The sequence below is a fragment of the Ciona intestinalis genome, unplaced genomic scaffold, assembly GCF_000224145.3.
Source record: "Ciona intestinalis unplaced genomic scaffold, KH HT000116.2, whole genome shotgun sequence".
NCBI classification, from domain to species: Eukaryota; Metazoa; Chordata; class Ascidiacea; order Phlebobranchia; family Cionidae; genus Ciona; species Ciona intestinalis.
The window spans coordinates 232418-256116 of NW_004190438.2; the positions used below are offsets into that span (position 1 = coordinate 232418).

The 23699-nt window shown below is 33.2% G+C and overlaps 3 protein-coding genes and 1 long non-coding RNA gene across 9 annotated transcripts; 3 read left to right on the forward strand and 1 right to left on the reverse strand.

Annotated features, from left to right (window-relative positions):
• Positions 1 to 1134: 1134 nt before the first annotated feature.
• LOC100175471 (lysosome-associated membrane glycoprotein 1) lies at positions 1135 to 6810 on the forward strand. Of its 5 annotated transcripts, XM_018815895.2 has the most exons (7): positions 1135 to 1224; positions 1706 to 1867; positions 2958 to 3226; positions 3281 to 3452; positions 4127 to 4288; positions 5650 to 5803; positions 6454 to 6729. In XM_018815895.2, the coding sequence occupies exons 1-6, from the start codon at positions 1170 to 1172 to the stop codon at positions 5790 to 5792; spliced, it is 963 nt and encodes a 320-aa protein (XP_018671440.1). In that variant the 5' UTR covers positions 1135 to 1169; the 3' UTR covers positions 5793 to 5803; positions 6454 to 6729. The 5 variants fall into 5 exon arrangements, with proteins under 5 accessions (XP_018671440.1, XP_026694600.1, XP_009861583.1 ...); XM_026838799.1 differs by having other exon boundaries at positions 5650 to 6810; XM_009863281.3 differs by having other exon boundaries at positions 4507 to 6807.
• A 103-nt stretch (positions 6811 to 6913) lies between these two features.
• Positions 6914 to 17144, forward strand: LOC100185667. The gene is made up of 24 exons (XM_026838798.1): positions 6914 to 7050; positions 7104 to 7201; positions 7462 to 7648; positions 7712 to 7906; positions 8287 to 8423; positions 8842 to 9058; positions 9308 to 9478; positions 9808 to 9846; positions 10441 to 10479; positions 10780 to 10892; positions 11536 to 11731; positions 11895 to 12092; positions 12151 to 12290; positions 12350 to 12587; positions 13206 to 13400; positions 13872 to 13925; positions 13979 to 14020; positions 14256 to 14356; positions 14560 to 14770; positions 14978 to 15166; positions 15372 to 15508; positions 15601 to 15820; positions 15992 to 16174; positions 16854 to 17144. The coding sequence occupies exons 3-24, from the start codon at positions 7519 to 7521 to the stop codon at positions 16991 to 16993; spliced, it is 3285 nt and encodes a 1094-aa protein (XP_026694599.1). The 5' UTR covers positions 6914 to 7050; positions 7104 to 7201; positions 7462 to 7518; the 3' UTR covers positions 16994 to 17144.
• Positions 17145 to 18513: 1369 nt separating this feature from the next.
• On the reverse strand, positions 18514 to 21985 carry e(spl)/hairy-c (transcription factor protein). Of its 2 annotated transcripts, NM_001078217.1 has the most exon segments (6): positions 18514 to 19825; positions 20067 to 20220; positions 20770 to 20930; positions 21081 to 21168; positions 21572 to 21667; positions 21817 to 21985. In NM_001078217.1, coding segments are annotated over 6 exon segments (1569 nt in total). In that variant the 5' UTR covers positions 21913 to 21985; the 3' UTR covers positions 18514 to 18851.
• LOC108950350 lies at positions 19604 to 20671 on the forward strand. Its single transcript, XR_001975192.2, has 2 exons — positions 19604 to 19686; positions 20077 to 20671. It is a non-coding gene; the product is annotated as an uncharacterized LOC108950350 (long non-coding RNA).
• Positions 21986 to 23699: the final 1714 nt, after the last annotated feature.

Below are 23699 nucleotides of genomic sequence, written 5' to 3' on the forward strand. Positions count from 1 at the left end.
GGCCGGGTCCGGAATACACGAAAACGTCGATACTCGACCGGGTAATTGGACCCGGATTCGACCCGGTGTATCCCTACATAATAACAACATTTACGCAAAGATGCATTACTACTAGAAGTGAAAAATAAAAGTTTGTGAATCTTGTGAATTAGCCTGTTATATATAAATAATTTTTGAATAAATCGTTGCTGTAAAGGAAACCACGTGTTAATAAGCGGCACGTTTTGACTAAAAAGAAATGTACTCTCATTGATGACGTTGCACTCAGTTAAATGTTCAATGACGAAGGTGTATATTCATTTAAAATACTTAGTTAAATGTTCAATGACGAAGGTGTATATTCATTTAAAATACTTTCGCTTTCCCAAAATATATACTCTAGTGGTTGCTTATGCGATGCCAGTGCTGTAGTCTGCTTCTATAGATATTTTACTTCCCCAAACCGTATACACCTGTCAACCAGGATATGGAATTACCACCTCCATGTTTTAGATGTTGATTTTATTCGCGCTTAGCTTCAGATGGTGTCAGTGGGCAGAGATAAATATCCGTTTATAAAAACAATAACATCAAGCCAATTTCAAGCGAGTACTTTGTCCTGTGGTTGACTTAAACTATGTTTATTAATCACTTAAATATGTTATATATGTACATAGTTTTATTGATCAGTTTGTGTTCATAATCTATATGCGATCCCAAAAGTTTGGTGGGTGTAGTCAATGACATATTTTAAGAAAAGCTGTTGTCCTTATGAGCAAAAATTTCCACAGGCAAATTTTAAGCAGGCCAAGTCATAATTAGGGATGGGTTTAACTTAATTAAACATCAGTACCTTCCTTTGTTGCTGCCTACTTTCTTGCCATGTGTGAATACCGCTTTTAAATAAATGCTTCATTCAAAGTTTAAACAATGTGATAATTCACTATGTTTTCAAAATTTTCTTTCAAATATTTTTATCAACTCAATATTAATACCTGACATTACTCTTGAAGATTTTGCTTTGGGTTTGTCATTTATTAAATTCATAGAACATGTTGTGAACATAATTGTTTTAAAATTTTGATCCTTTTTTATTGTTGATTAAGCTTTGATTTTGTTGATGTTTTTTAAATCTGTTTAAAACTTTGCCGGCAATTCAATGATTTGTGTGTAGCCAATAAAGTTCTTAGATGTTTAATCATATTTTATTTACAGGAACTTCAGTCATCTGTGGAAATGCAAGTGGTAAGTAAAACTAACATATTATGTTTTAAAGTGCATACCAAAAGAAAAATTAAGATTTGTGTTAATGCGTAAATGTGATTCAAATGTATCACCAAAGTTTTAAAAAACGAAACAGCTTCGGAAAAACAGGTCTGTCAAAACTGCAAATTCATTTCCCATAAAAAAGTGTTACTCAACTTTACCCGCTTTTTTACTTTTTTTGTTATGAGAAATCCCGTATGCTAAAAAAGCATTTTTTTTTCAAGTTTTTTTAAACAGCTGTTTTGTTTTTTTAACTTTAGTTGTACCATTAGATTACATTTGAGCATCTCTATCTATAAAGAGCTTTTTCGTTGGTATTCCTGTTTAATATAATTAAATATGGGTCTGTTGAAGCATATTATGTTTCATTATTCTTAGTATATTGTTCAACAGTTCTTATTATTTGTGGTATATACTTTACTGCAAAGCATTTGAAAGAATTCGTTTTTTTTAATTAAAGAAAATAAAACCACTACTGCGAGTGCGTCGACTGTGGCTGGTAGCAGCACTTCCCTCTCATCTGCTACCACCCCCCTACTTTCCACTATTTCCTTTGTCACATTGTCTACTACTCCTGAAACAATAACAACTGATACAACAGAGCCCACCCCACAAGCAACTAGTGAGCATCAAACAATCACTACATTTACATTTAAATCATTTCAATTTTTCATTCATAATGACTTCATCACATATCTTGTTTCTTATTTATAGGTTTCAAAATTAAGCATCCTCTTTTGTTAATAATCACATAAACACTGATATGATAGGTTGTTCAGTTTTATATTTTGATTATATACATTCCATTATGATGCATGTTTAAAACAAATGTTACAGGTAACAGGTTTTCATTTGCGCCCGCATCATAGTCAGATTTAAGCTATCAATACTAAGATTTGGTTGCTTAAGTGACAGACGTGCAGAAAAAAATTTTTTTTCCAGCTGCGCCACTGCCTATGTTACTTGAATATTATTCGATATATTAGCATCTTAGCAGCTTATATATTGTGCAATAGATGCAGGGTTATTTACAGCAGGAACATCCTGTGTCTAAACCCATCTTCGATTTATAAAACTGACAGAAAAAACTTAGATACAAAATGGTAGCAGCGGAATTGTAGCTTTGATACACCTATGCTTTATCTCTAAAAAATTAAAATATTTTTTACCTGCTGTAAAAACTTAAAGAAATAAAATAAAATTATAAACTAGAACCTATTGTCTGTGCAACAAAAACATGATACAAACATAATCCGACTAAGCATAATTATGTCATGGAAACCAAAGTCACGTTTTATACAAAAACTTCACCTAGTAATTGCTTTCGACCACTCTGGCACCCTCATTCCAATTTAAAAACAAAATATACCACCTTACGTCATTGATTTCTGTTTTCACAGTCTCGAGACTGTAAGTGAATAATGATTAATGTTACAATAGAAACCTAAATCTATATACACGACAGGCCTATTTGATGCATGTTAACAAAACTTGAATTAAAGTGTTTGTATAAATTTTAGTTTGTGCTTGATTTAAATATATGCTGGTTTTAATTTTGCTAATTCTTCATAGTTCGGTACGTCACAATCTTGGTATAATATGACACTATTTTTTTACAAGCTCACTCAAATCATAATCTGCTTTTGTGTAGAACTTGAATTAAAGCCTCTGCTTTTTTGATAACAATGTTAGTAACATGCATACTTTTTTAGCTGAATCAAATGAAACAACAACAGTAACGGTACCTGTAACATCTGCTACTGTTACTAATGTAACAACTGGTCAAACATCAACTGTAGGAAACTCTAGTACTGCTGTATCAACAACAACAGCACCACCATCAACTACTGCTGCATCACCTACCACTGGGACACCACTTACTACTGCTGCCCCAAGCCCTTTCCCATCTCAAAATGAATACACAGTGTCTGAAAATGGTGTCATTTGTTTGAAAGTTGATATAAAAGCCTACTTTAAAAAGGTTTGTAATTTTATTTTTAAGTTTAAATCTTTAAGAAACCCAAGCACATTACAGGGCGAAGCAGTGTTAGAGAATGTTACTTCATTGTACAAAGTTGACAATAGCAGTAGCTCATGCAGCTTAATTGATGTTGTTTATATGGAAAATGAATTTTCAATGACCTTTAAAATGGATACGAAAAATTCTTCTTTTTACCTGAGTTATGTAAAAGCAAACTTAAATGGAAGTAAGTGAAATTTTCATTCTGCACAAATTCATTTTGAATTGATAACTTTAAGCTTAGTGGCTATTTGGCAACATTTGTTGAACTCGAGAAATGGCACCTTTAAATACCAAAATGCGATTCAGTATTAAAATTTCTTACGTCTGCCAACCATAATGTATTGACATATTTTAATGAGCGTGAACGAAGTTTGTTCGCAGTAATATTGGTGTCTTTATTTTCTCGAACGTAATTCCTTACGCATTCCAGAAAAAAATCAAAGGGTTGCCTGGCAACCCTGTAACTTCACGCTAGTGTGGGTGACAGGTGCGCGTAAAATATATTACGCCGATTTTCAATAAAATTAACCGTCACGGTCTGGATTTACAACTACTACAACCCTGAAATAATAGCCTAATAAAAAGGATAATACCAGGCGCTGCAGAAAAGTAACTGGTACATTGGCCACACTTGTATATGACCAGGACAAGATATAACATCATTGACACAATATAAAACAACATTGCTGCCATTTAAATTATTGTATTTTTCTGACGTCTAATAGGGAAGTAGATTAATTTAAATGGCAGCAATAATAAAAGTGTCTTTGGAAGTACAGTATAAATGTATTGAGATAATTATGTTGTATGCTTATTTTTTGGTGGTCATTCCAATAAATTTAACAAATTGTTTTTCAGTTGAAGCAAATTCAACTCAACTCACAGTTGGTAAAGTGGCATTGAAAGCTTCATACATGTGTGCATCGGGTATAGAAGTGAAAATGAGCAATAACATCACTATGGTGTTGGAATATGTACAATTTCAAGCATTCAAAATTGACAATGGAAAATATGGAATTGGTTAGTTTTGTTTTTTACAATTTAGTAAAATTAAGGGCATATGTATACTGTATACATATGTATTAATATAAAAGGGTGGGGGATCACACACACCTTTAGCACCTAATACCCAAAAAACAGAGAAATAAAATAAAAAGGTGTCCTATCCTCCCCCATCCTTCTATATATTATCTGTTATTTTGATGTGTACTTAATTATTTAATTCAACAATTCCCCAGCAACAAAGTGCCATTCGGATCTCAGTTCAATTATTCCAATAGTAGTTGGTTCGGTGTTGGCGGGGTTGATACTTGTAGTAATTTTGGCTTATGTCGTTGGACGACGCAGAAGTCGAACGGGCTATGAGGAAATCTAAGACACGATTTAGATTTTGCCTTCCGTTACAAAATGCTTCAACTTCGCTTTTTTGTTTTCGATACCTTTTGCAGTGAAACTAATTTGATAAAGATTACTAGTTAGTTTCATCGCAAGCCTAGCCTTTTGATCTGTCACAAGAACTATATGACATAATGTATCTGTTCATATACCATACATGCACAAGCATAATATGCATTTTCTTATGTTGTTTATAATTTTTAATCATAAAGTTTGAACAGAAGGGTGGTTGGTTCTCAATTGAAAGTAAATTTCCTTTAATATCCAGCATTGTATCCCTTTGAATATTTTTAAATAATACTTGAAATTCTGTTTTTTTTAAAGTGAGGTGGTATGATTGGGCTATTTTGTGGTTTGCGTAAGTGTTGTGCAATTGTTGATGCACTCGTCTCGTGACTTGTTACTACATTAGTTAATTATTAGTCTATCTATGCGATGCCACACTGAGCGAATTGACTTGAATAATTTTAAATTATAAGTCAATAAGCATACGTTGCACTGCAGGCACATGAAAATATTAATGTCTATTTGTGGTTGTACCAATTAAGAATATGTCACACGCACACAATCATAGTCGTTAAACTCTTACAAATGTGGGGGCCGTTATAGTTAGACATACAAACAAATTACATCTAATTGGGTATAATACTTACTTGTGATTAATTCAGTGTATAAAATTCCATGATTGGCCCGCCTAACCTGCAACTCCTGGTTAGGTGGCTATGGCCACAATACATCTCAACATGTTGAAATGTTCTGCTACATGTTCTTGTGCGATATTTTGTGTCACAAGAACTGTATTATCAAATAACGGATTCCTAATAATTATGTCAAACAGTGTAATAATAATATATGAACACATTTTGTAAATTAATATCTTTAGTTTACCACGGAAAACAAACTAACAAATTTTTTTTTTCCCCTTTACACACCAATCTTACATGAACATACACTCGACACTTCATAACACAACCATGCACAAACAGCCCAGATATGCGGAGGTGACATTGGAAACAACGTAATCATTCCAATTGCTGTTGGATGTGCCCTGGGTGGTCTCATCATCATAGTAATTATCGCCTATTTGATTGGCCGACGTCGCATGAAGCACAGATATGAAGCAATGTAAAGGATTGCCACGTAAGCCAAACATTGCGATTTCAGAATTCATTACAAACATCATATAATAAATTGAGGATGGTGGTAAATATTCTGTTTAATGGGGGTGATAATTTTCTGTTGAACTTAACAATGTTGTCATGTTAGGTGGTATTTCTTATAACTTAAAGGTTGTGTTTAAGTGAATTTGTCTGAATAAATTTTGTCGCTGTTTCAAGCTTGTGGTTAAGGATTGCTTTAGTTTCGTTTAGTTCATGATATCATTGTGATTTAAAATACCTTTGATGATGGTAAACTTACATCCATTGGTAATACTGTCAGTGCTTCGATCAGCACAATTTTTTTTTTTTTTAGTGGTTGCATATTTTTATTATGGTAAACATTAACACCTGCGCAAATTGTACCACCCACTTGATTTCTCGAGATTTGAATGACTGTTGATTAATTGTAGTCCTCATGTATTGTAATATTGCAGCTGTGTTTATTTTAAACCCACACACAAAAAGTCTTCTTTGAATATTAATCCGATTTTAAAAAGCTGTATATTCTGATATATAATAACTAGATAAATGAACATTCGACCACTGAACTGGTGTAATGTTAATATGTTTACTTGATCGTTGCGTGATGTCGGAGGTAGACGTCAGCTGTTACCTGTTAATAATTTACAGGATTGAATGCTGGATATTAAATGTCAAGATAACAATGCCTTTTTCTTCCAAAACAATTTACAACAATAACACTTTCGGACTTTTACCAGACATACTTTCACTTCATGCTGTAACTTAAACATCATATTCACAACTTTAAATGTTTTTGGAATAAGAAATTTGAAATTGGATTTGTTTTTTAAATTTTCAATATTTATGTTCACTGCTGTGTTGCTCTTTGAACAAAATTGTTCTTCGCACTTGAGATTGTAAAAAATATAACACTCAAACAAACAATTTTCATTGCTTTACTGTCGTGTCATTTTAATTTAAATATTTTTCGTGTAACTCATGTAAAATAAATTTTCACTTCAGCAAGTTTCGAGTTTTTTGAATTACAGTTTCAAGATAGCAAGCGCTTAAAGTTGAGGTTGTACACGAGTAGGTAAGGATTTGTTTAGTTTGAAGCTTTAGTAGAAATATGTAGTTACCTTATGTTTTTAATTCAATAATCTATTTTTTGTGCTCTAACCTATGTTAAAACTTATTGGTAAAATTAAAAATATTTTACAATTTGTTTTGCATATCCAGGTCTTCGTTCTGCGCTGGCAGATGGAGGTAAGATTTTCTTTTTTTATTCAGGATTTGTGTTTTTAATAAGTTTTCCCCAGATACATGGACAGTTAAAAATGTTAAAGGAGACACGAATGTATTCTTTGCGAACTTGAACCTTAATTTACGAGTTTCAAATAAAAATTCTGCAGTTAAGGTGCACAAATATTTTCTACAAATATAATAGTCTTTATTATTTCCTTAATGATGTTTGCCAATGATTTTCCAAAGTCACTAATAATGGTTTATCTGAATTGTAGCTATATATAAAAAAAATTATAAGCTTGCATGAACCACAAATACCATGCAATTAGACTCACTTGTTATAATGCTTAAATTCTTTTCATGTATGACCAACATCCATTCTTTATATTTGTTTTAAGGTATTTCGTTAACACGTGATTATTTTATTTACAGGTTATACCTATAAAGAGTTCCGATACACCTGTAAATGCCAGTATCAGTAATGAAAGTATGATCCAGTTTTTCTCAGCTAGTTCACCAAATGTTCAATTTACTTTTGAATCTGTCGATGGCTCTTTTGCATTGACCAAGCTGATGGTAAACCTTACAATCAATAAGACTTTGTTTCCAAAAGCAGACAGTACGTACCTAGTTATAAAGCACTTCATATATTCTCTATGCCAACATACCTATTTCTATACAGATGTTGAAGAAAATATTAACCTTACAATGACAAAGGCAACAAATGTTTTTAAAACTCCATTAAAGACATTTTATAAGTGCAGTCAGGATACGCAGATAGAACTGGAGTCTTCTTCCACCAATGTAACTAGTGCATCATTGCAATTTGTCAATATACAGAAGTTGGAAGCTTTTGCAAACAAGCCTTCAGAAAAAAGTTAGTTTGGAACTTGAGTCACAAACAAACCATAACAATTTTTAAAAAATAGCTAAAAAATTCAATGCCAAAATTTGTCAATTTCTAATCAACACATTTGATAGAAAAATTAATCCTGGACACATTTGACTAAAGAGGAATAAATACGTCTTTTCCCTGGTCACCGGTGTCCATAAAAACACATTGCCTTTCTTAAATTTTTCAAGTCAAAGTGTGCAACCAAATTTAGAATGATGTTGGCATCAGGGTTTAGTTCTCCACCACTCCTTGCAATTGACATTTAGCTCTTTTTGATAAATGTTTAAATGGTACCTAAAAGATACCATTTGACCATTTATGATTTAGTATCTAGAAATTGTTATATTTCCAATTAAATTTAGTGACTACATGTTTCCATGACAACATGCATACTGCACAAAGTACTTCATGGGATCTATCAGAACCAAATGATGATTCTTGCTTTCGAATGAACACCACTGCTTCTTTCACACTTGTTTATACAAACATTATAGGAAATGTAAGCTAGAGTTAAACAAACTAAAAAATAGTAATAGTTTCACTTTAAGTCTGCATTTATCTTTTCTTGTTTGAACCAAAACTTAGCAAATGTTTGCCTTTAATCGACACTTTTGGTTAGGACACTGTTTATCTACCTAAGTGTGACAGTATTTAATCTGACATCTAATTAAATTCTTCAAATTTGAACTTCCTAGCTTTTCTCAATTTAACCATTGTTTGGAAACCTGTTTTTACGCTTTAGTTATATACACAAAATGACTTCGGTACACATTATGGGCACTATATGGTAACGCAAAGTGCCAAGTTACTGCGAAAAAAAAGTTGTTTATTGTAATTTTTAAACTGTTGGGATTTCTAAAATTGGCAGTAAAAGGCTGTTTCGTAATGTACATAATGCATCGTAAATAATATTTTAGAGCATGACAACCAACATTCCCCTGCTTTCTGATGCAAATGCTACAGCAACTTGTGATGACACCACCGTCAATGTTACTTTCGGTTTGGAAAAGGATCAATCTGTTGTAGCAAAGCTATATTTTGTTTCCAAAAAACAATCTTCGAACTATTACCTGGATGCTGCAACTCTCACAATGGATACAACTAGTCGATACTTGCCAAACCATCCTATAAAAAGTAAACATAATTTAAAAGTATACACTTGCTATTCTATATAGTATGGTGGGGCAAGATAGGACACCTTTTCATTCCATTTGGTAGTAAACAAAGAACATTCAAAGAAATACAAAACCTTATCCCCACGACTCCCATGGACCGTTGTTAGTTGTTTAAAACACGCTCAGGATATTTGGCTATTATGTACTAAAGATGTCCTATCTCCCCCCCTCCTACTACATCTGTTTTTATATATTCTATTGTTTTCAGGCACTAAAGTTGTGGAGAATGGAACAAAACTTGAAGTATTTAAAACTTCGATAGATTCATCGTTTGAGTGTGATGCTCCATTAAACATCAGCATCACATCACATTTGTCAGCAATGTTTAATATGACAAACCTTCAAGCTTTTCGTTTACCTAACTCTGGCTTTAGCAAAGGTAAGAATGAACCCGAAAATGTTTGTGTAACATATCAACAGTGGCATGAGACAGTGGTTGGTAAAGAACATTCACAAATTAACTGAAATAAACTTATTGCTTGATACTCTATCATTGTAAATAGAGACATACCAGTCGTTGCATCAAGAGTTTTCCTAATTTTATTACTTACAAAAAAAAACTATCACTTACACAGTCACATATGAAAATAAGCATGCATAAGGTGCTTGAAATATGCCGACATTATTGTTATAACTTTTTAAGTTGACTCAGCATGTGGGAATAAATAAGTGACATTCATTTAGCTTAACTAATGTATTCTTTGGCAGGCTCTAAATGTCCGGAAATGCTGCCCACCCCAATGCCAGGTGAATATATAAACTGTAGTATGATAACTAGTTTTTACATTTTAAACAATAATTATTTCAGTTAAAAGAGAAACAAACAATACAACATTTGTTAAATAAAATAAAGGTGCCTTTTGTTCATTTAAAAAAGTGATTATTTGGCTGTGATTGTGTATTTCAATACACAGCAGTTGTAGCTTTGTTACTCGGATCAGTAAAATTACTTGTTGTGTAATTTCCATTGATTATGAGATAAATCATTAAGAACAAAAGCCATGACGCATTGATACCTTATCTTAAACCATTGTGTAAAAGTAATGCAAATTTGCATTCTGAAATAGGCATTAAGAAACATGATCATAAGTTTATTTATATTTAGTAAAAACTCTAACAGTTGGTTAGAAAGAAATTATTTATCAATTAACTTTCCAAAAGTGCATCATACTTTAAAGCAGGGTACAATATTTATTTTTGAAGTAATGTGGTCTGACTATTATAAACCTTTTTTAAGAAACATTTTATTTTGTAGCACTCTTGTTGTTACTATAAAAGCTGCCATACAAAATATAGTCAGTTTTGTAAAAGGTTGTTGTTTAATTGTGATTTTTATTTTAGGAACGACCCCCCACCCCGACCCACTCCAACCACCAACATGTGAGTTTTCTTTGTGTGGAAAGTTTTGTGAAGAAAGTAATTTCTCACATTTCACATGTTGCTTTGATTACAATTTCATGACATGTTTCATAGTTTGCATTGTATAATGTGCCAACACATTTTGTAGACATGGGTGTAGTTACGTGACATTAGTTAAACAATAAAAAAATGAACTAATGTAATTTTCCTATTTTGACCAACATTTAATAAATGTTAAACCCTTCGTATAAACAAGAAACTTAGAAAATCCAACCCACATAAAGTCATGTTTGCACAATTTTAAATTATATCACATTTCAGATCACTGGGAAGGATTAGATTCAAACAACAAAAAAATGTGTTTTCGTGCGATTGCAGGAATTCAACTGCGTGTGTCGTATGTCAATACTGCAAATGTAAACCAATCTTATGACGTAAGTTTTTAACTAAATTTATATTAATTTGTATCTTAGGTTTTTATTTTGATGATCACTGAATAGTAATTCACCTATGAAGTTTTATCACAGAAGTAAACATAGTAGGGTAGGGAAGATGGGACATTGGGGTAGATGGGACGTTGGTGGTAAACCAAGAACATTCAAAGAAATATAAAAACGTATTCTCACGACTCTCATAGACCATTGTTAATTGTTTATTTGAATATTATGTGCTAAGGTGTGCCAGCTTTCTCTACTCTACTGTAAGTTTTTTAATGTGTTCCCAAAAGCTTTTTAATATATATTTTACAATAGTAACTGAGAAATGATTGAATCTCTGTATACAGGCAGAGATTAGTTTAAATGAAAAGTTGAAAAGTAGTTGTTTTAGAGACTAAGAAAAGAAGTCTCAAACATATAATAATCATTTATCGCTCCTGCTACAATGAATTAGTATAAACCTTTAACATATTATTTTTTTTTATTTGTTATTGTTGGCCAATAGGAAAACTACTTTAAATAAATTGTGCAAATAGCAATTAACATGTCACAGCACACCTTACTACACAAAATATTTTAATCTAAATGTAAGTAGTGAACCAAAATAACAATTGTTACAATTCGGTCGTAACATTTTTAGACTTGGTTCGACATGAATAACAGCAGCATCACGCAAGCAACTGATTGCAGCAAAAATTCTTTCAACTTTTCTATAATTGATGAAAATCGAAACCAAAATTTGACGTTAACTTTTAACAAGAATAACTCCAGTGTTTCTCTTACATCCGTGCAATACGACTTTGTTTTTAGCAACGACACTTTTGCCATGGCACCAAGTATGATAACAATTGTTTTAAATAAAAATATCGGTCAATATATTCACTTAAACAAAAGATTTTTAACTTTAGTACTTATCAATACTAAGAAATTTAACAAATGTTGACGAATTAAAAATAAGTCACATAAACCTGAAACTGTTTTACTTTTTTTTTCTTGCAGGCAAACCAGTGGTGATTAACACACGATCTACAGACCTTATGATAATGCCAACAAAATTAGGAAATTCCTACAGTTGCAGCATCGAAACACAAGTCAGTCTCCTTACCAATAACACTCAAGTGTCGGACATATTCATGCGTATCACTGATGTCACAATGTTTCAAGCATATGTTCCTGCTGACAATTCATCGAAAGATGGTGCACCATGTCATAGATATAATATTTAAATTAATTTAACCATAATTTGCGTTTACAGAAGTATGTTTCCATGATACTAAGAAGTCGCCAGCTTCATCAGGAGACTGGGCTGTAAAAGATGTCAAGACCAACATGACGTGCGCTCGATTCAAATCTACACTTCAACTTAAAATAATGTATTTGGATATTTCACAAAAGGTTTTTATCAGTTAAATATGAATAAAATTTGTTTACAAAACCTTTATATCTGTTTGAAGATGCAAATTTCCACAATAAATGTGAATGGAAGTGGAGTGACAATGTTAGCAGGCTCATGCAGTAGTAATGTTACAAGCATAACACTTGATGTGGATGGAACAAAATTGATGAATCTGACACTTTCATTTGTCAAACCTAAACCCGTTGGAAATACTGAATCAGATGTAGTGAAATACATGTTGGATGAAGTGACGTTATCTTACAAAACCAACCTTTGGTATCTTCAAAATCATCCTGGTAATTTGAACAAGAATTCTTGTTTACAATATCGGTTTATAATCATGAGCCAGAGATTCCCTTTCAAGTCTTAATATTTCTTGCGCACCTTTCAACAGAATCCACTTTAAAACCCTTATAAATTTAAGAACTATTAACCTAAGACAGTGGTTCTCAAGCTGTGTCCCAACACCCTGGTGCTTTATTTATATTCTAATGATAAACAACATTATTAAACTCCCCACTCGCTGGCGCTTAGTGTTGTAAGTCTTGCAAACTTTTCTGAAGAAGAACCATTGTGGGCGTATGTGTCCTTGGGCAAAACATTTAACGGCAATTGCTCCAACCCAGTGGTCACTAATGGGTTGTCTAAATTATCAGTCCTACATAAAAAAGTATCCCAAAAAATAATCACCTACAAAGTAACATACCTGGTAACTTGTAAGCTGGCACGAGGTGTTAAACCCGTGTGATAACGACTGTCGTTTTCCCGCCACGCCAGGATAAAGTAAGGTACATTCATTCATTACATTCAAATTCCCCACTCGCTGGCGCTTGGTGTGTTGTAAGTCTTGCAAACTTTTCTTAAAGAGAAATTTGTGAATCACTGTCCAAGCTATAAGTTGTTTCTTAATACAGAGTATGGGAAGACAGTTACAATAAAGCACGGTGGATTAATGTTCGGCGCGACACCAGTGACAAATTCGTTTCGTTGTGATTTGCAACAAACTGTTTTTGTCAACTCAAATACAACTAAAGACATGTTGCTGGTTATGATGAAAGATACACAATGGGAAGCATTTGGAATGAACAAGTCCGGTGATTTCAATGACGGTAAGTCATATCATATAAAACACAGTGTTGTTTATCCGGCACCGTGGGGCAGTGGTTGGCCCGCCTGCCTCTAACCCAGAGGTTCTTGGCTCGTTGCTGCCACCGTTGTGGGCGTATTTGGTCTTGGAACAAGACACTTAACCTAGTGGTCACCAATGGTTTATCTAAATTGTCAGCGATACAAAAAAACACACAAAGGTATATACGTGGTAACTCCTAACTGGCATGAGTAGTATGAAACAGAACATTCATGTTATAACATCGTTTTTTGGCCACACGAGGTAAAAGTAAATTACTTTCCTTAATTATGATATCTGTTTCTCTGTGGCAAAGCTTTGAAACCCTGCCACTGTTATATTTTATTTTTAAGTATTATTTTAACATTCTGTTACTGTGTTTTAAATGGAACAGCTTGCTTTTATTAAACATTTGAGCACATGAAATTATCTGATTTACTGTTACTTGTTTCAGCAAATTTTTGTGATGCCGAGGTGACGACACCTGCTTCAGTAACTACACCCATGGGTAAGTTTTGACCTCAAATTAATATTCTTTATTCATGTGAATGTTGTTTACAGTAACAACGAATGCTCCGTATCAACCTGTGGATCCAAGTCTTCGTGAGTATTTTGTCGGTTACTTTTGTTTTTTTTTGTTGGTACTTTTTTTTTACTTTTTAGTCTGATTTTATCTGTGTAAGGTTTATTTATGGCACTTGTTGAACTTGTGCCATGAATTTCTATAACCGCACATCATATATATGCCGCTGTGCTTAATAAGATAATTAATTGCTTACGTGGGTATGGAGTTATAACCACAATGATAAAACAAGAAATATCCAACGTTTATCCTCAGACTCCTACAAGGTTGTGGATTCAAAGAACAATAAAACTTGTTTTCTTGCAACGATTGGCGTTCAAATGCGAACAACATACAATACTATAAACCAATCAGGGGTAAGTTTTGTCAGATGTCTAATATTATAGTTTATTATATTTAAGGATTAATCTTTAAAACAATATGAACGCAGCATTATGGGGGATTCCATACTTTCATCAATTTTTGTAGAACTTAAAGCTTAATAGGACAAACTAATTGTTTGTTAATTCTAATTCTTTTACTTTTTTTATTCACGTAACACCTATCACTTTGTACTTAGGTTGAGATCGGGTTCAACTTTAATTCAAATAATTCAGTTGTGAGCGCAACATGCGAGGGTGAAACATCTATTGTGATGTTTAATAACAGCAAGATGCAACAATTCCTATCTTTGACGTTCACTCGAAACATCAAACTCAACCAAACCTACTTAAGTGGGATTAATGTTCAATACAACGTTACAAACAACTTCCCCAACGCTAATGCATCAGGTACCACTAAACTTGAATAAATATGAAATGTTAACTTCTGTTTTAAGATTGTATATAATTCTAACTTAAATTATATTTTATGTAATAAATGAAAATTTGAAACAATATCATATTGTAACAGTAGTTAATAAAATGTTTCCTGAAACTTTCTAATGACAAAATCAAATATGTTGTATTTCAAATTTCTTGTATTATTTTTATTATCAGAAAAAAATGGAAATCCCTACATGTACAGTGTTAATGACCTCACTGAGATGAGCACGCCATTGAAACACTCCTACACATGCCAAACTGTTGAGAATGACATACTTGTGAACGCTACATCGAATGTTATCGTCCGTATAACTGGTGTTCAGTTGCAAGCATTTGATATTCAGCAAAACAAATTTTCTACTCGTAAGTGTTTTAATGAAATACTTGCACCTCTGAACATGGAACCATGTTCACATTATCAGTTGATTTTCAGTTGTATCTGGTAATAAAATTTAATTTTTTGGGGAAATGTGAAATAATTGGTTGATGTTAGAAAATGTAAAATAATGCAAATATTTTGTAAGAAAAATGTTAAATTAAAACTGATTAAATAAAAGTACAATTCCAGCTCAGAAATGTTTTTCGGATGAAGTTCTCCCAGAAGCAAATGTTGGCAACTGGACAGTGATTGCCAACAAATCCATTTGTTCCATGTATATGTTCTCTGCCACTGCTAACATTACATATGTTAATTTGCTTGGAAAGGTTGGTCGATTTCTACAAGTGATGTTAAATCTAAATTGCCATTATATTTTGTCAGTCTAGTTTAATACAACTTTGTTTATATTTACATGCAGCGAACAAACACTCGAATCCCGTTGGATAATTCAACAAAAACAGTGGTTGGTGGGGAATGTGGAAACCAAATATCTTATTTCTGGGTTCAAATGGAACAAGTTACATTCAACTTCTTTTTCAATCGAACCAGCTTGGGGCCCAAGTTCAACTATTACCTCTTTGATGTTCACATTCAATACAACACCAATTCAAAATATTTTCCAAACCACGCTTATGACTGTAATTTATTACTTATATTCATATGTTTTCTTTTAGCTTTTTATCATTTAAAAAGTAAATGAAATGTAAATTGTTTGGTATTCAAGTAAAACTTAGCTTGTACAGTATGTTACTGCAGATATAGTGCAATCAACTTTTAATGGTATAATGTATTAATGAAATTTATTTCAGCTGATGGAAAGGTAACAGTTGCAAACTCTTCTTTACATCTCTTCCAATCGGATCAAGATCATTCGTACAAATGCACGACCACCACCAAAGTATTATTGAACGAAACCCAATGTTATGTTTCATTGGCCAACGTCCAACTACAGCCATATGGAGTTGATAAAAACCATGGCCTTTTTAGTACAGGTAAGCAGCACTGTTTTTGTGGTTGGTGAAATGCTGGATTTCAGTGAAAATGTTAAGAAAGCGGTGACTTTCATCACCCTTTTATTTGGTGTGGAATAAAATGAAATAGTTCAATGAGAATATTTTATTCTGTGAGTTTTATTTTATGTATTTGGCTCAATCTTTGCAAAGATTCCGTTTGTGTATTTGGCAGCTGACGATTGTGCTGCAGACAACAAATGGTCGACTGCAAAGATAGCAATTGTTGCCGCTATCACTGTTGTTATTCTATTACTGACAGTGGGCGTAGGGTTTTTTGGCTATCGAAAATATTCTGCTCAGAAGAAAAGAAATACATATCAACCTGTTGATTAAAATGTTTTTATTTAAGTTGTGATTAGTTAAATAAAAACTTGTAATTTTTAAACATTTATTGACAATCTGAAGTTTGGAAAATCTCTTTTCTAAAGAAGATATTATATCTCATTTATCGTTTGTTTGTTGATTATTTCTACTGTCCCAAATAATAATAATGTTGTGAATCAACGTAATAAATATAAAATAGGTTGAGTTATGTCTTATATTTTGGTGAAAGTGAGTGAACAACAATTGTTCGTTATTTCTTTAATTAACATAGTTGCTCATGTCGCTTTCCTCAATCAAACGCAATCGATTGTAGCTCATATATTCCACTAAACAGCTGATGATTGCAAGAGCGACCTGAGCCCGATCATACCAATAATCGTGGGCTCCGTTCTTGCCGGACTTATATTGTTGGTGGTTGTTGCTTATTTTATTGGGAGAAGTCGAAGCAGAAAACCAGAATACGAGACGATTTAAAGTCACCGTGAATAAATTACCATTACTGTATAAAATGGTATTGTATCATAGCATACTGGTCGTAATTTGTTTATTTGATTATATGCTTCGTTATGTAACCGCCAGTTTTGTTTCGTGTTATGTGCGTAAATTACAGTTAATTTGAATAACAGTTGTAGTAACAATGGATTTGGGAGAAGTTGCTTTTTTTAAATATTAGTCAATTTGGCGAAAGTTCGTTTACATAAACATTTGGATTAGGATTCTGTGTTGGTTTTATAGCGGGCTGTTGCCCCAGGCAAACTAAATCTTGCCGATTTTCCCACGATCATATCTCGAACATCCTTTGCTTAAAATATGGCGGTTGGGGTCGATTTTCGTACAAGCGTATCATTGAATTACTCCGACGTATATTTGCAGCTTGAACGGCTACTTATATATCAATCCGCAATTAGTTACATCAAACATATATAGCATATCCATTTTCCGTTCATCGTATATTTTTATATTTCGTTTCACAAAGATTAAGGTTCGCAGCTCTACAAAGAAACTGTTTGTACCGATATTCTTTTATATGTCTTTAGTTGTATATACCAACGAAAAAAAACTTTTCCAGCGCAGGATAAAATTAACGTTTTTTACAAAAAGGGATGTTTGTAATAATGTATAGTAGCATGGGGAAGATGGAACTTGGGGTAAGACGGGACATTTAAAAAAATCCTTTTACGGGTGTCTATTTGATGATAGACAAAAACAAATGTTACAGTATTATTCGACAGTATTCTCACGGTCCAACTAAGTTCGCGGCAAAGGCGGTTAGTGTTGTTAAGTATTAAAGTTCGGTGTATTTAATTATAATAATATGCCCAGCTTTTTAATGCTTGTTAAATGAAAACTGCCGAAATTATGCAATTTCCGAATTTAAATCATTAATACAAAGTCGTAGTTAGTTAAAAATAGGCTGAAATATTTCGTACAGTTTAATTTTGTCTAATCAAATTGGTTTTATAATAAAAACTGAGATATAAACATGAGAAAAGTAGGCAGGAGTCATGTCTTAATTTAGGATTAAAATCAGCAAAAACATACCGTTTAAAAATTATAATAATTTATAACGTTTACGTGGCAAAGAAACTAGCACAGAATGTTAATTTCGGTAGATTAATTACAAGTTACAGAAACGAGTATAATATCTAAGTTTTCAGTTTTTTTGTTTAAGGTTATTACCAAATTTCTGTTGTTGCAAGTTTATATGTATTTTAATTGGTGTCAATTATGAAAAGGTATTTGGTACTAATTCGTAGTATCACCCAAAACTGTCATATATTTTACAAGTTTAGAAATATTGGGTAATAGTCAACCCCGCTTAATCGGCCCACGTTTAATCGGACCGCTTTTCGCTGGTCCCGATGTGGTCCGATTAAGCGGGGTTGACTGTATATGCTCAAGGGTCCCGTCATATCCCACTCTACTATATTTCATTTTTTGGCTTTGTGACGTTTCATCTGTAATACACTACAACAGCACAACGTACAAACGTGTTTGGTTTTGTGTCATTTAATTATCCGCGACGATTACATAAGCTTCGTGGATTACGGCAGGCAGCAGTTACGAAAAAATATTAGGCTGAACTTTTGAAACCAAGTTATGAACTTTTGAAGGAACATGCAATAATAATAAGAACTGATAAAAAGAGGTTGAAAACTTTTTCGAAAATAAAAAGTTTTGGAATAAATTGCTATGTAATAATAAATATACTTAGCAGTGTGGTATACTTCAAGTCAGCTACAGCACATCAACAAGTCAGCTACAGCACATCTTTAAATTAGTGCAGATTGGTTTTGATATACAATTCACAGTGTTTGTTTGCTTTTCTAACTCAATCGCCCACCAAATCTGTTTCTGACCAAGGTCGCCACGGTCCTCCTTTTTGTTTAGTGACAGCCATAGATTTAAAATCCGGCTTCGACACCCCACTGCTACAAAACACCATCGTTTGTGTTGGTTCCTGAGTTTTGTTTTGTAACGTAAAATTACTATTACAATGAATATGGCAGCTTTTATTGATGGTTGCTTCGTTTGCCGTATTAGCTTGTGTAAGGTTTTTAAGTTGTGATATACAATCATTATTCTGTCGGGTTTCATCTGTCGGTAAACAATAGTCTTTCAATTTCATTTTTTTGGTAAAACGGAAATCTTCCTCTGTGACGTCATCGTTATGAGTCTTGTGACAGTGCCTAATTTTTTTTGATTCCGTTGAATCAGCTGGAACGCATTGTACTTGATTTCCCTCTTGTTTTACATTTTTGTCGCGTTTATTTCGTCTTTTATTTAGGGCTAATCCTGTCATAGTTTCTATATCCTGGTTTGGGACTATCTTCATCGTATTAGAACATGTAGATGAGACATTATCTTTATTTAATTTGTAAATCCTGGAACTCTTTGTGCTTGTTTTATCACGAGGTGTGAAAAATTCTCTTGTACTGGTTTTGTTGCTCACTGTTTCGTCGTCACTTAATTTGCTGTTTACTTTCATGCCCAAACTTGGTTCAAATGTCGGTGAAGATAAGATTTTTTCTGCAGCTTGGCCTTCTGTAGTCAGAGTGTCATTGACTTCATTTTTAGCATTGTTCATTGAAGACGTGTTTGCGTTTTCTAAGGAAGGCGGGAGAAGGAAGGCGATGTTAGCAGAACTAATTCCACCAATCTGCGACGTAAGTTGAATTGAATCTTGCAGAACGACTGGCGTAGCAACATAATTGGGCAACGTGCGAACAATTGCCAATGGTTGTTCTCTACCGGAGATTACTCGCTTTAAAACTGATGGCTTTGGGGCGATAATTGGACTAAAACCTGATTTAAAAATATACGTTATCGTTTTTCTTTTGGACTCGAAAAAATGCGCTTCTAATTATCATGCGATATATTTTGCCTGCTAGGCTTATTAAAAAAATGCTTAGGAGTACACATTGCAGAATAGTAAACTCGTATCTTCGGAAAACGAGTTAAAATGATTTTTCTATTTTGAAGGTAATTAGTATAATTACTAAGATAGTACGGAGAGAAGACTGATGAACAACCATCATATTTATACCTGTGTTTAGGCTTCCAAGGGCAACGGGGACAGTAGAATCTGAAAACTGAACTTGGATTGCTTGACCATTGGATAATATAGATGCAGGTTGATTGGAATGTTGGCTCAAACCGAAGTCTGCAACCGATTCATCGAAAATGTTTGACTGCTGTTTCTGTTATCGGGAAATGCTTTGTAATTTACAGCCATGACTTTATTTCACAAAAATATAAATAGTATAGGGTGGGGGGAGATGGAACACCTTTTTATTCGATTTTATCGTCTTTGGCAGTCAACAATGAAAAATTAAAGAATTACAAAATCGTACATACCGTTGTTAATTTGTCTAAAACACGATCAGGATATTTAAATAAACTGTACCAAACCTGTCCCATCTTCATCCACCCTACTATACAAACATATAGTAACTGTGAGGTAAGATTGTGTTTTTAACAATGAATAACGCTCTTTTAGGGCCACGGGGCTACGGTAACATAATTCACTAAATATTCTTATGGGTCGAGAAAAGAGAATAAAAACGTGTCCTATCTTACCCCACACTACTATAATAATATTTTACAACTACAACGTGGTTCTACCGTATATGCACATAAACGTACATAAAGTGGATATTTTTGTTTGTTTGTTATACAGTTTCTCTGTACCTATAAACTGTATTTCAATTTAACGGGTAAGGATCAGTGTAGAATTACTTTTAAATCACCTGTATAGAATGAAGGCACGTCGCCAAATGGTTTAAAAGTCTTGTTCGCACATCAACAGTAACTCCTTCGCAAGTGCTCAGGAACCGCATGACTTCGTTTCTACATTCGTTGAAACCAGCTTTGTACTGGTTAATTTCGGCAGGGTCAATGCTCAAGGAAACTGTTTTAGTTTACGGTAAAAATAAAAAAAACACAATTATTTTAACTTTTAGAATGCGGCTTATGAGATGCTATTATTTTTTCGGTATTTTGCATTACATCTCAAACAAGAAGTTAATTAAAGGGTCATCTTTAGAACAAATGTTTAAACCTGATAATCGCTGGCGTTCCACGTTCTTCAAATATTTTACCGTCATCTCAAGAATATCAGCTTTCTCTAACTTTGAATGACGCGTGCTCTAATTTATTTTATTAGTTATTACCAAAATGTTTTAAAACAATACCTATAAATTTATTAACTACTAAAATATATAAATCTAATCATATTTTTTTACATTGTACTAAATTATGCATATTGTTTGTTTTAAAAGAAACTAAACATACAAACGTACAAATAAAAAATTCTAACCAACAGATGTTTCTAAATGAGAAATAAACATAGATTTGACATTTTTGTTTATATGGTATATCGATAGGCCGAATATTGCAAATCAGGTTGCCGCTTTCACGACTCCTAATTATTACGTTTCATTATAAAATGGTAAAATGGCTGCTTCCAGTAGAATAAACTACACGGCGGCGTTTTATTAGAAGCCAAACAAAGTTGGTCAAATATAAAATTCACCATTATTTTGTTCTTACATCTTTTTTTAGCGCTTCGAGGAGAATTGATTTTAACTCGTTCAAACTGCTATTGATTCGAGCTCGCCTTCGTTTTTCCATTATTGGCTTCGACGACTGTTTTAATAGAATGATAAATTCACAAAATTAGTTTTTTTTCCTTTTTTTATGTTTTTTTTTATATTGTTATTTCTGTATTTGGGTGAATGAGAAAATTACCGCATTGTTAACATGAAAACATATGAATATTTATCCTTCTGAATTACCTTTTGCCTTTCTATATAAGTTCCGCCTAAATCAACATCACCGACTTGTGTTTCGTCACTTGATGACATAATTTCCAGTTGCATGACGTCACACATTAGGATTACATGTACCAGACAGGAACTGAGTAAATTAAAATAAATTCTATACAGGTCTAAAATCTCTACTGTGATATTCCTGTCGACAAAACGGCATTGGAATAAAATAAATAAGTCCTGCGTTTTGTTTAATGTCTAAAATTAGATCGAATCCTCAAATCACAGTTTGCTGTATTTTCTCATACGATATTTGTTTTTATAGTTCGACTATGAAAACTAATTTTCTATTTGTTCTGGCAGTATAAGAATCAGGTCCGGATGAAGCGTTGGTCTAACACACTTTCTGGATCTTTTTCCTGAACACCACAAAGCCAACAGACCCTAGTGACTCGCGTGGCGAACTCGTGTCAGTCGCCTACCTCACTTCCAGACCATGTTTGACACGCGACTCGCACCCGTTCGTATACCTTGACCATTTATCAACAATTACGGTACAATAGCATTGATAAATTATAATAAGTTGAACATTTGAACATTATATTTATATATATTCAGAATGGCTCTTGTAAATACAAATACTGCGCTAAACGCAAATAAATATGTAACTGTGTATACTGGGACAAAAAGATTTTTACCTTCATTCTGGGAAGAAGTATGTTGAATAATGTTCTAATTAATAAAAGTGAAGAAGTTGTTTTGATTAAGTCGTTTCTGCTAAGGTCGTATAGTTTACTTTACGCAAGCCACACATGCGTTGCGCCATTATAATAACTTTCTTAAGTCAAAGTCTTCTGAATAAATAAAAGCTTTATGAGCGTCGGCATGGCAGTAACTTAGTCCATCGTTGTGTGCTTTTCCCACGACTCAAGCTCCGATAACGACAATATTAAAGACATTTGTTAAACGATGACGTAAGTTAAGCACGGTTCGGATTAGGCAATAAATCTCACTAAGTCGCGCAAGCAATAAGCCATCCTAAAGCTATTTAAATAAAAATCGTCGATAAATTTAATATAGTTTCATTACGAATTTAACAATATACAAAATAAAATAAGTTAAATAATTTTATAAGCAAAAAGTGTAGAAAATTATACAAACGGATAGAAAAAAATGGCTGCTTGTAGTTTGTGTTCGTTAAAATTAAGTTCAAATTAAAAACTTGACGGAATCTAGCACGTGCGGTTAAGCTGAAATAGCATCTTATATTACTTTACCGGCAAGTCAAGACAGTCATCAAAATCTCACGAAATAAAAAGTTTTCTTCTTGGTTAAACCATCAGCGTTTGATTATTGTTATTCATTCAAGCAGAACCAGCGCATAAGTATAAAACATACTTATGGATGGTGTGTACCTTTCCCACGCTGATGTTACCCGCAGTTACAAAGTAACAGCGGAACTTTGTACCTTTGTATGATGAAGATTTACAATATGAAGGATATGGGATTTTAATGCAATAATGTCACCGGTGGGCCAAATGTTTGACAATTTTAATAAGTTGTTTTCTTAATATTTCAAAAATGCTGCAGTCGTATAAAGTTTCAATTACAATAAAATGTTGGTAAATAATCATTTTTGTTAAAAAATATTGTTGAGTGTAAATTTGAACTTAGTTTCTGTTAAAATAATATTTCGAGTGAAAACGTTGGAGGATCGTGCGGCGCCGGATTTCACCAAACTTGCGATTGTGTTCAGATGCTTCCACCGCACGCGCCCCTCTGACCTGTGTAAACAAGATCGAGTGTGGGAAAGTGTCGACGACGGCGTTCCCATACGTTCCGATCTTGTCTGTGGTCGGAAAATCGTAAATAATAGCGGAGGTGAAGGTTGCACGCGCACAGCTTTGTGC

Coding starts and splice junctions, on each gene's coding strand:
- LOC100175471 (XM_026838799.1), top strand. CDS start 1,170: ATGTTTAATCATATTTTATTTACAGGAACTTCAGTCATCTGTGGAAAT. Junction 1,868..2,957: donor GCCCACCCCACAAGCAACTA/GTGAGCATCAAA, acceptor ATACTTTTTTAG/CTGAATCAAATGAAACAACA. Junction 3,453..4,126: donor AAAAGCAAACTTAAATGGAA/GTAAGTGAAATT, acceptor ATTGTTTTTCAG/TTGAAGCAAATTCAACTCAA.
- LOC100185667 (XM_026838798.1), top strand. CDS start 7,519: ATGATCCAGTTTTTCTCAGCTAGTTCACCAAATGTTCAATTTACTTTT. Junction 14,021..14,255: donor ACCTGTGGATCCAAGTCTTC/GTGAGTATTTTG, acceptor GTTTATCCTCAG/ACTCCTACAAGGTTGTGGAT. Junction 15,821..15,991: donor TCCAAACCACGCTTATGACT/GTAATTTATTAC, acceptor AATTTATTTCAG/CTGATGGAAAGGTAACAGTT.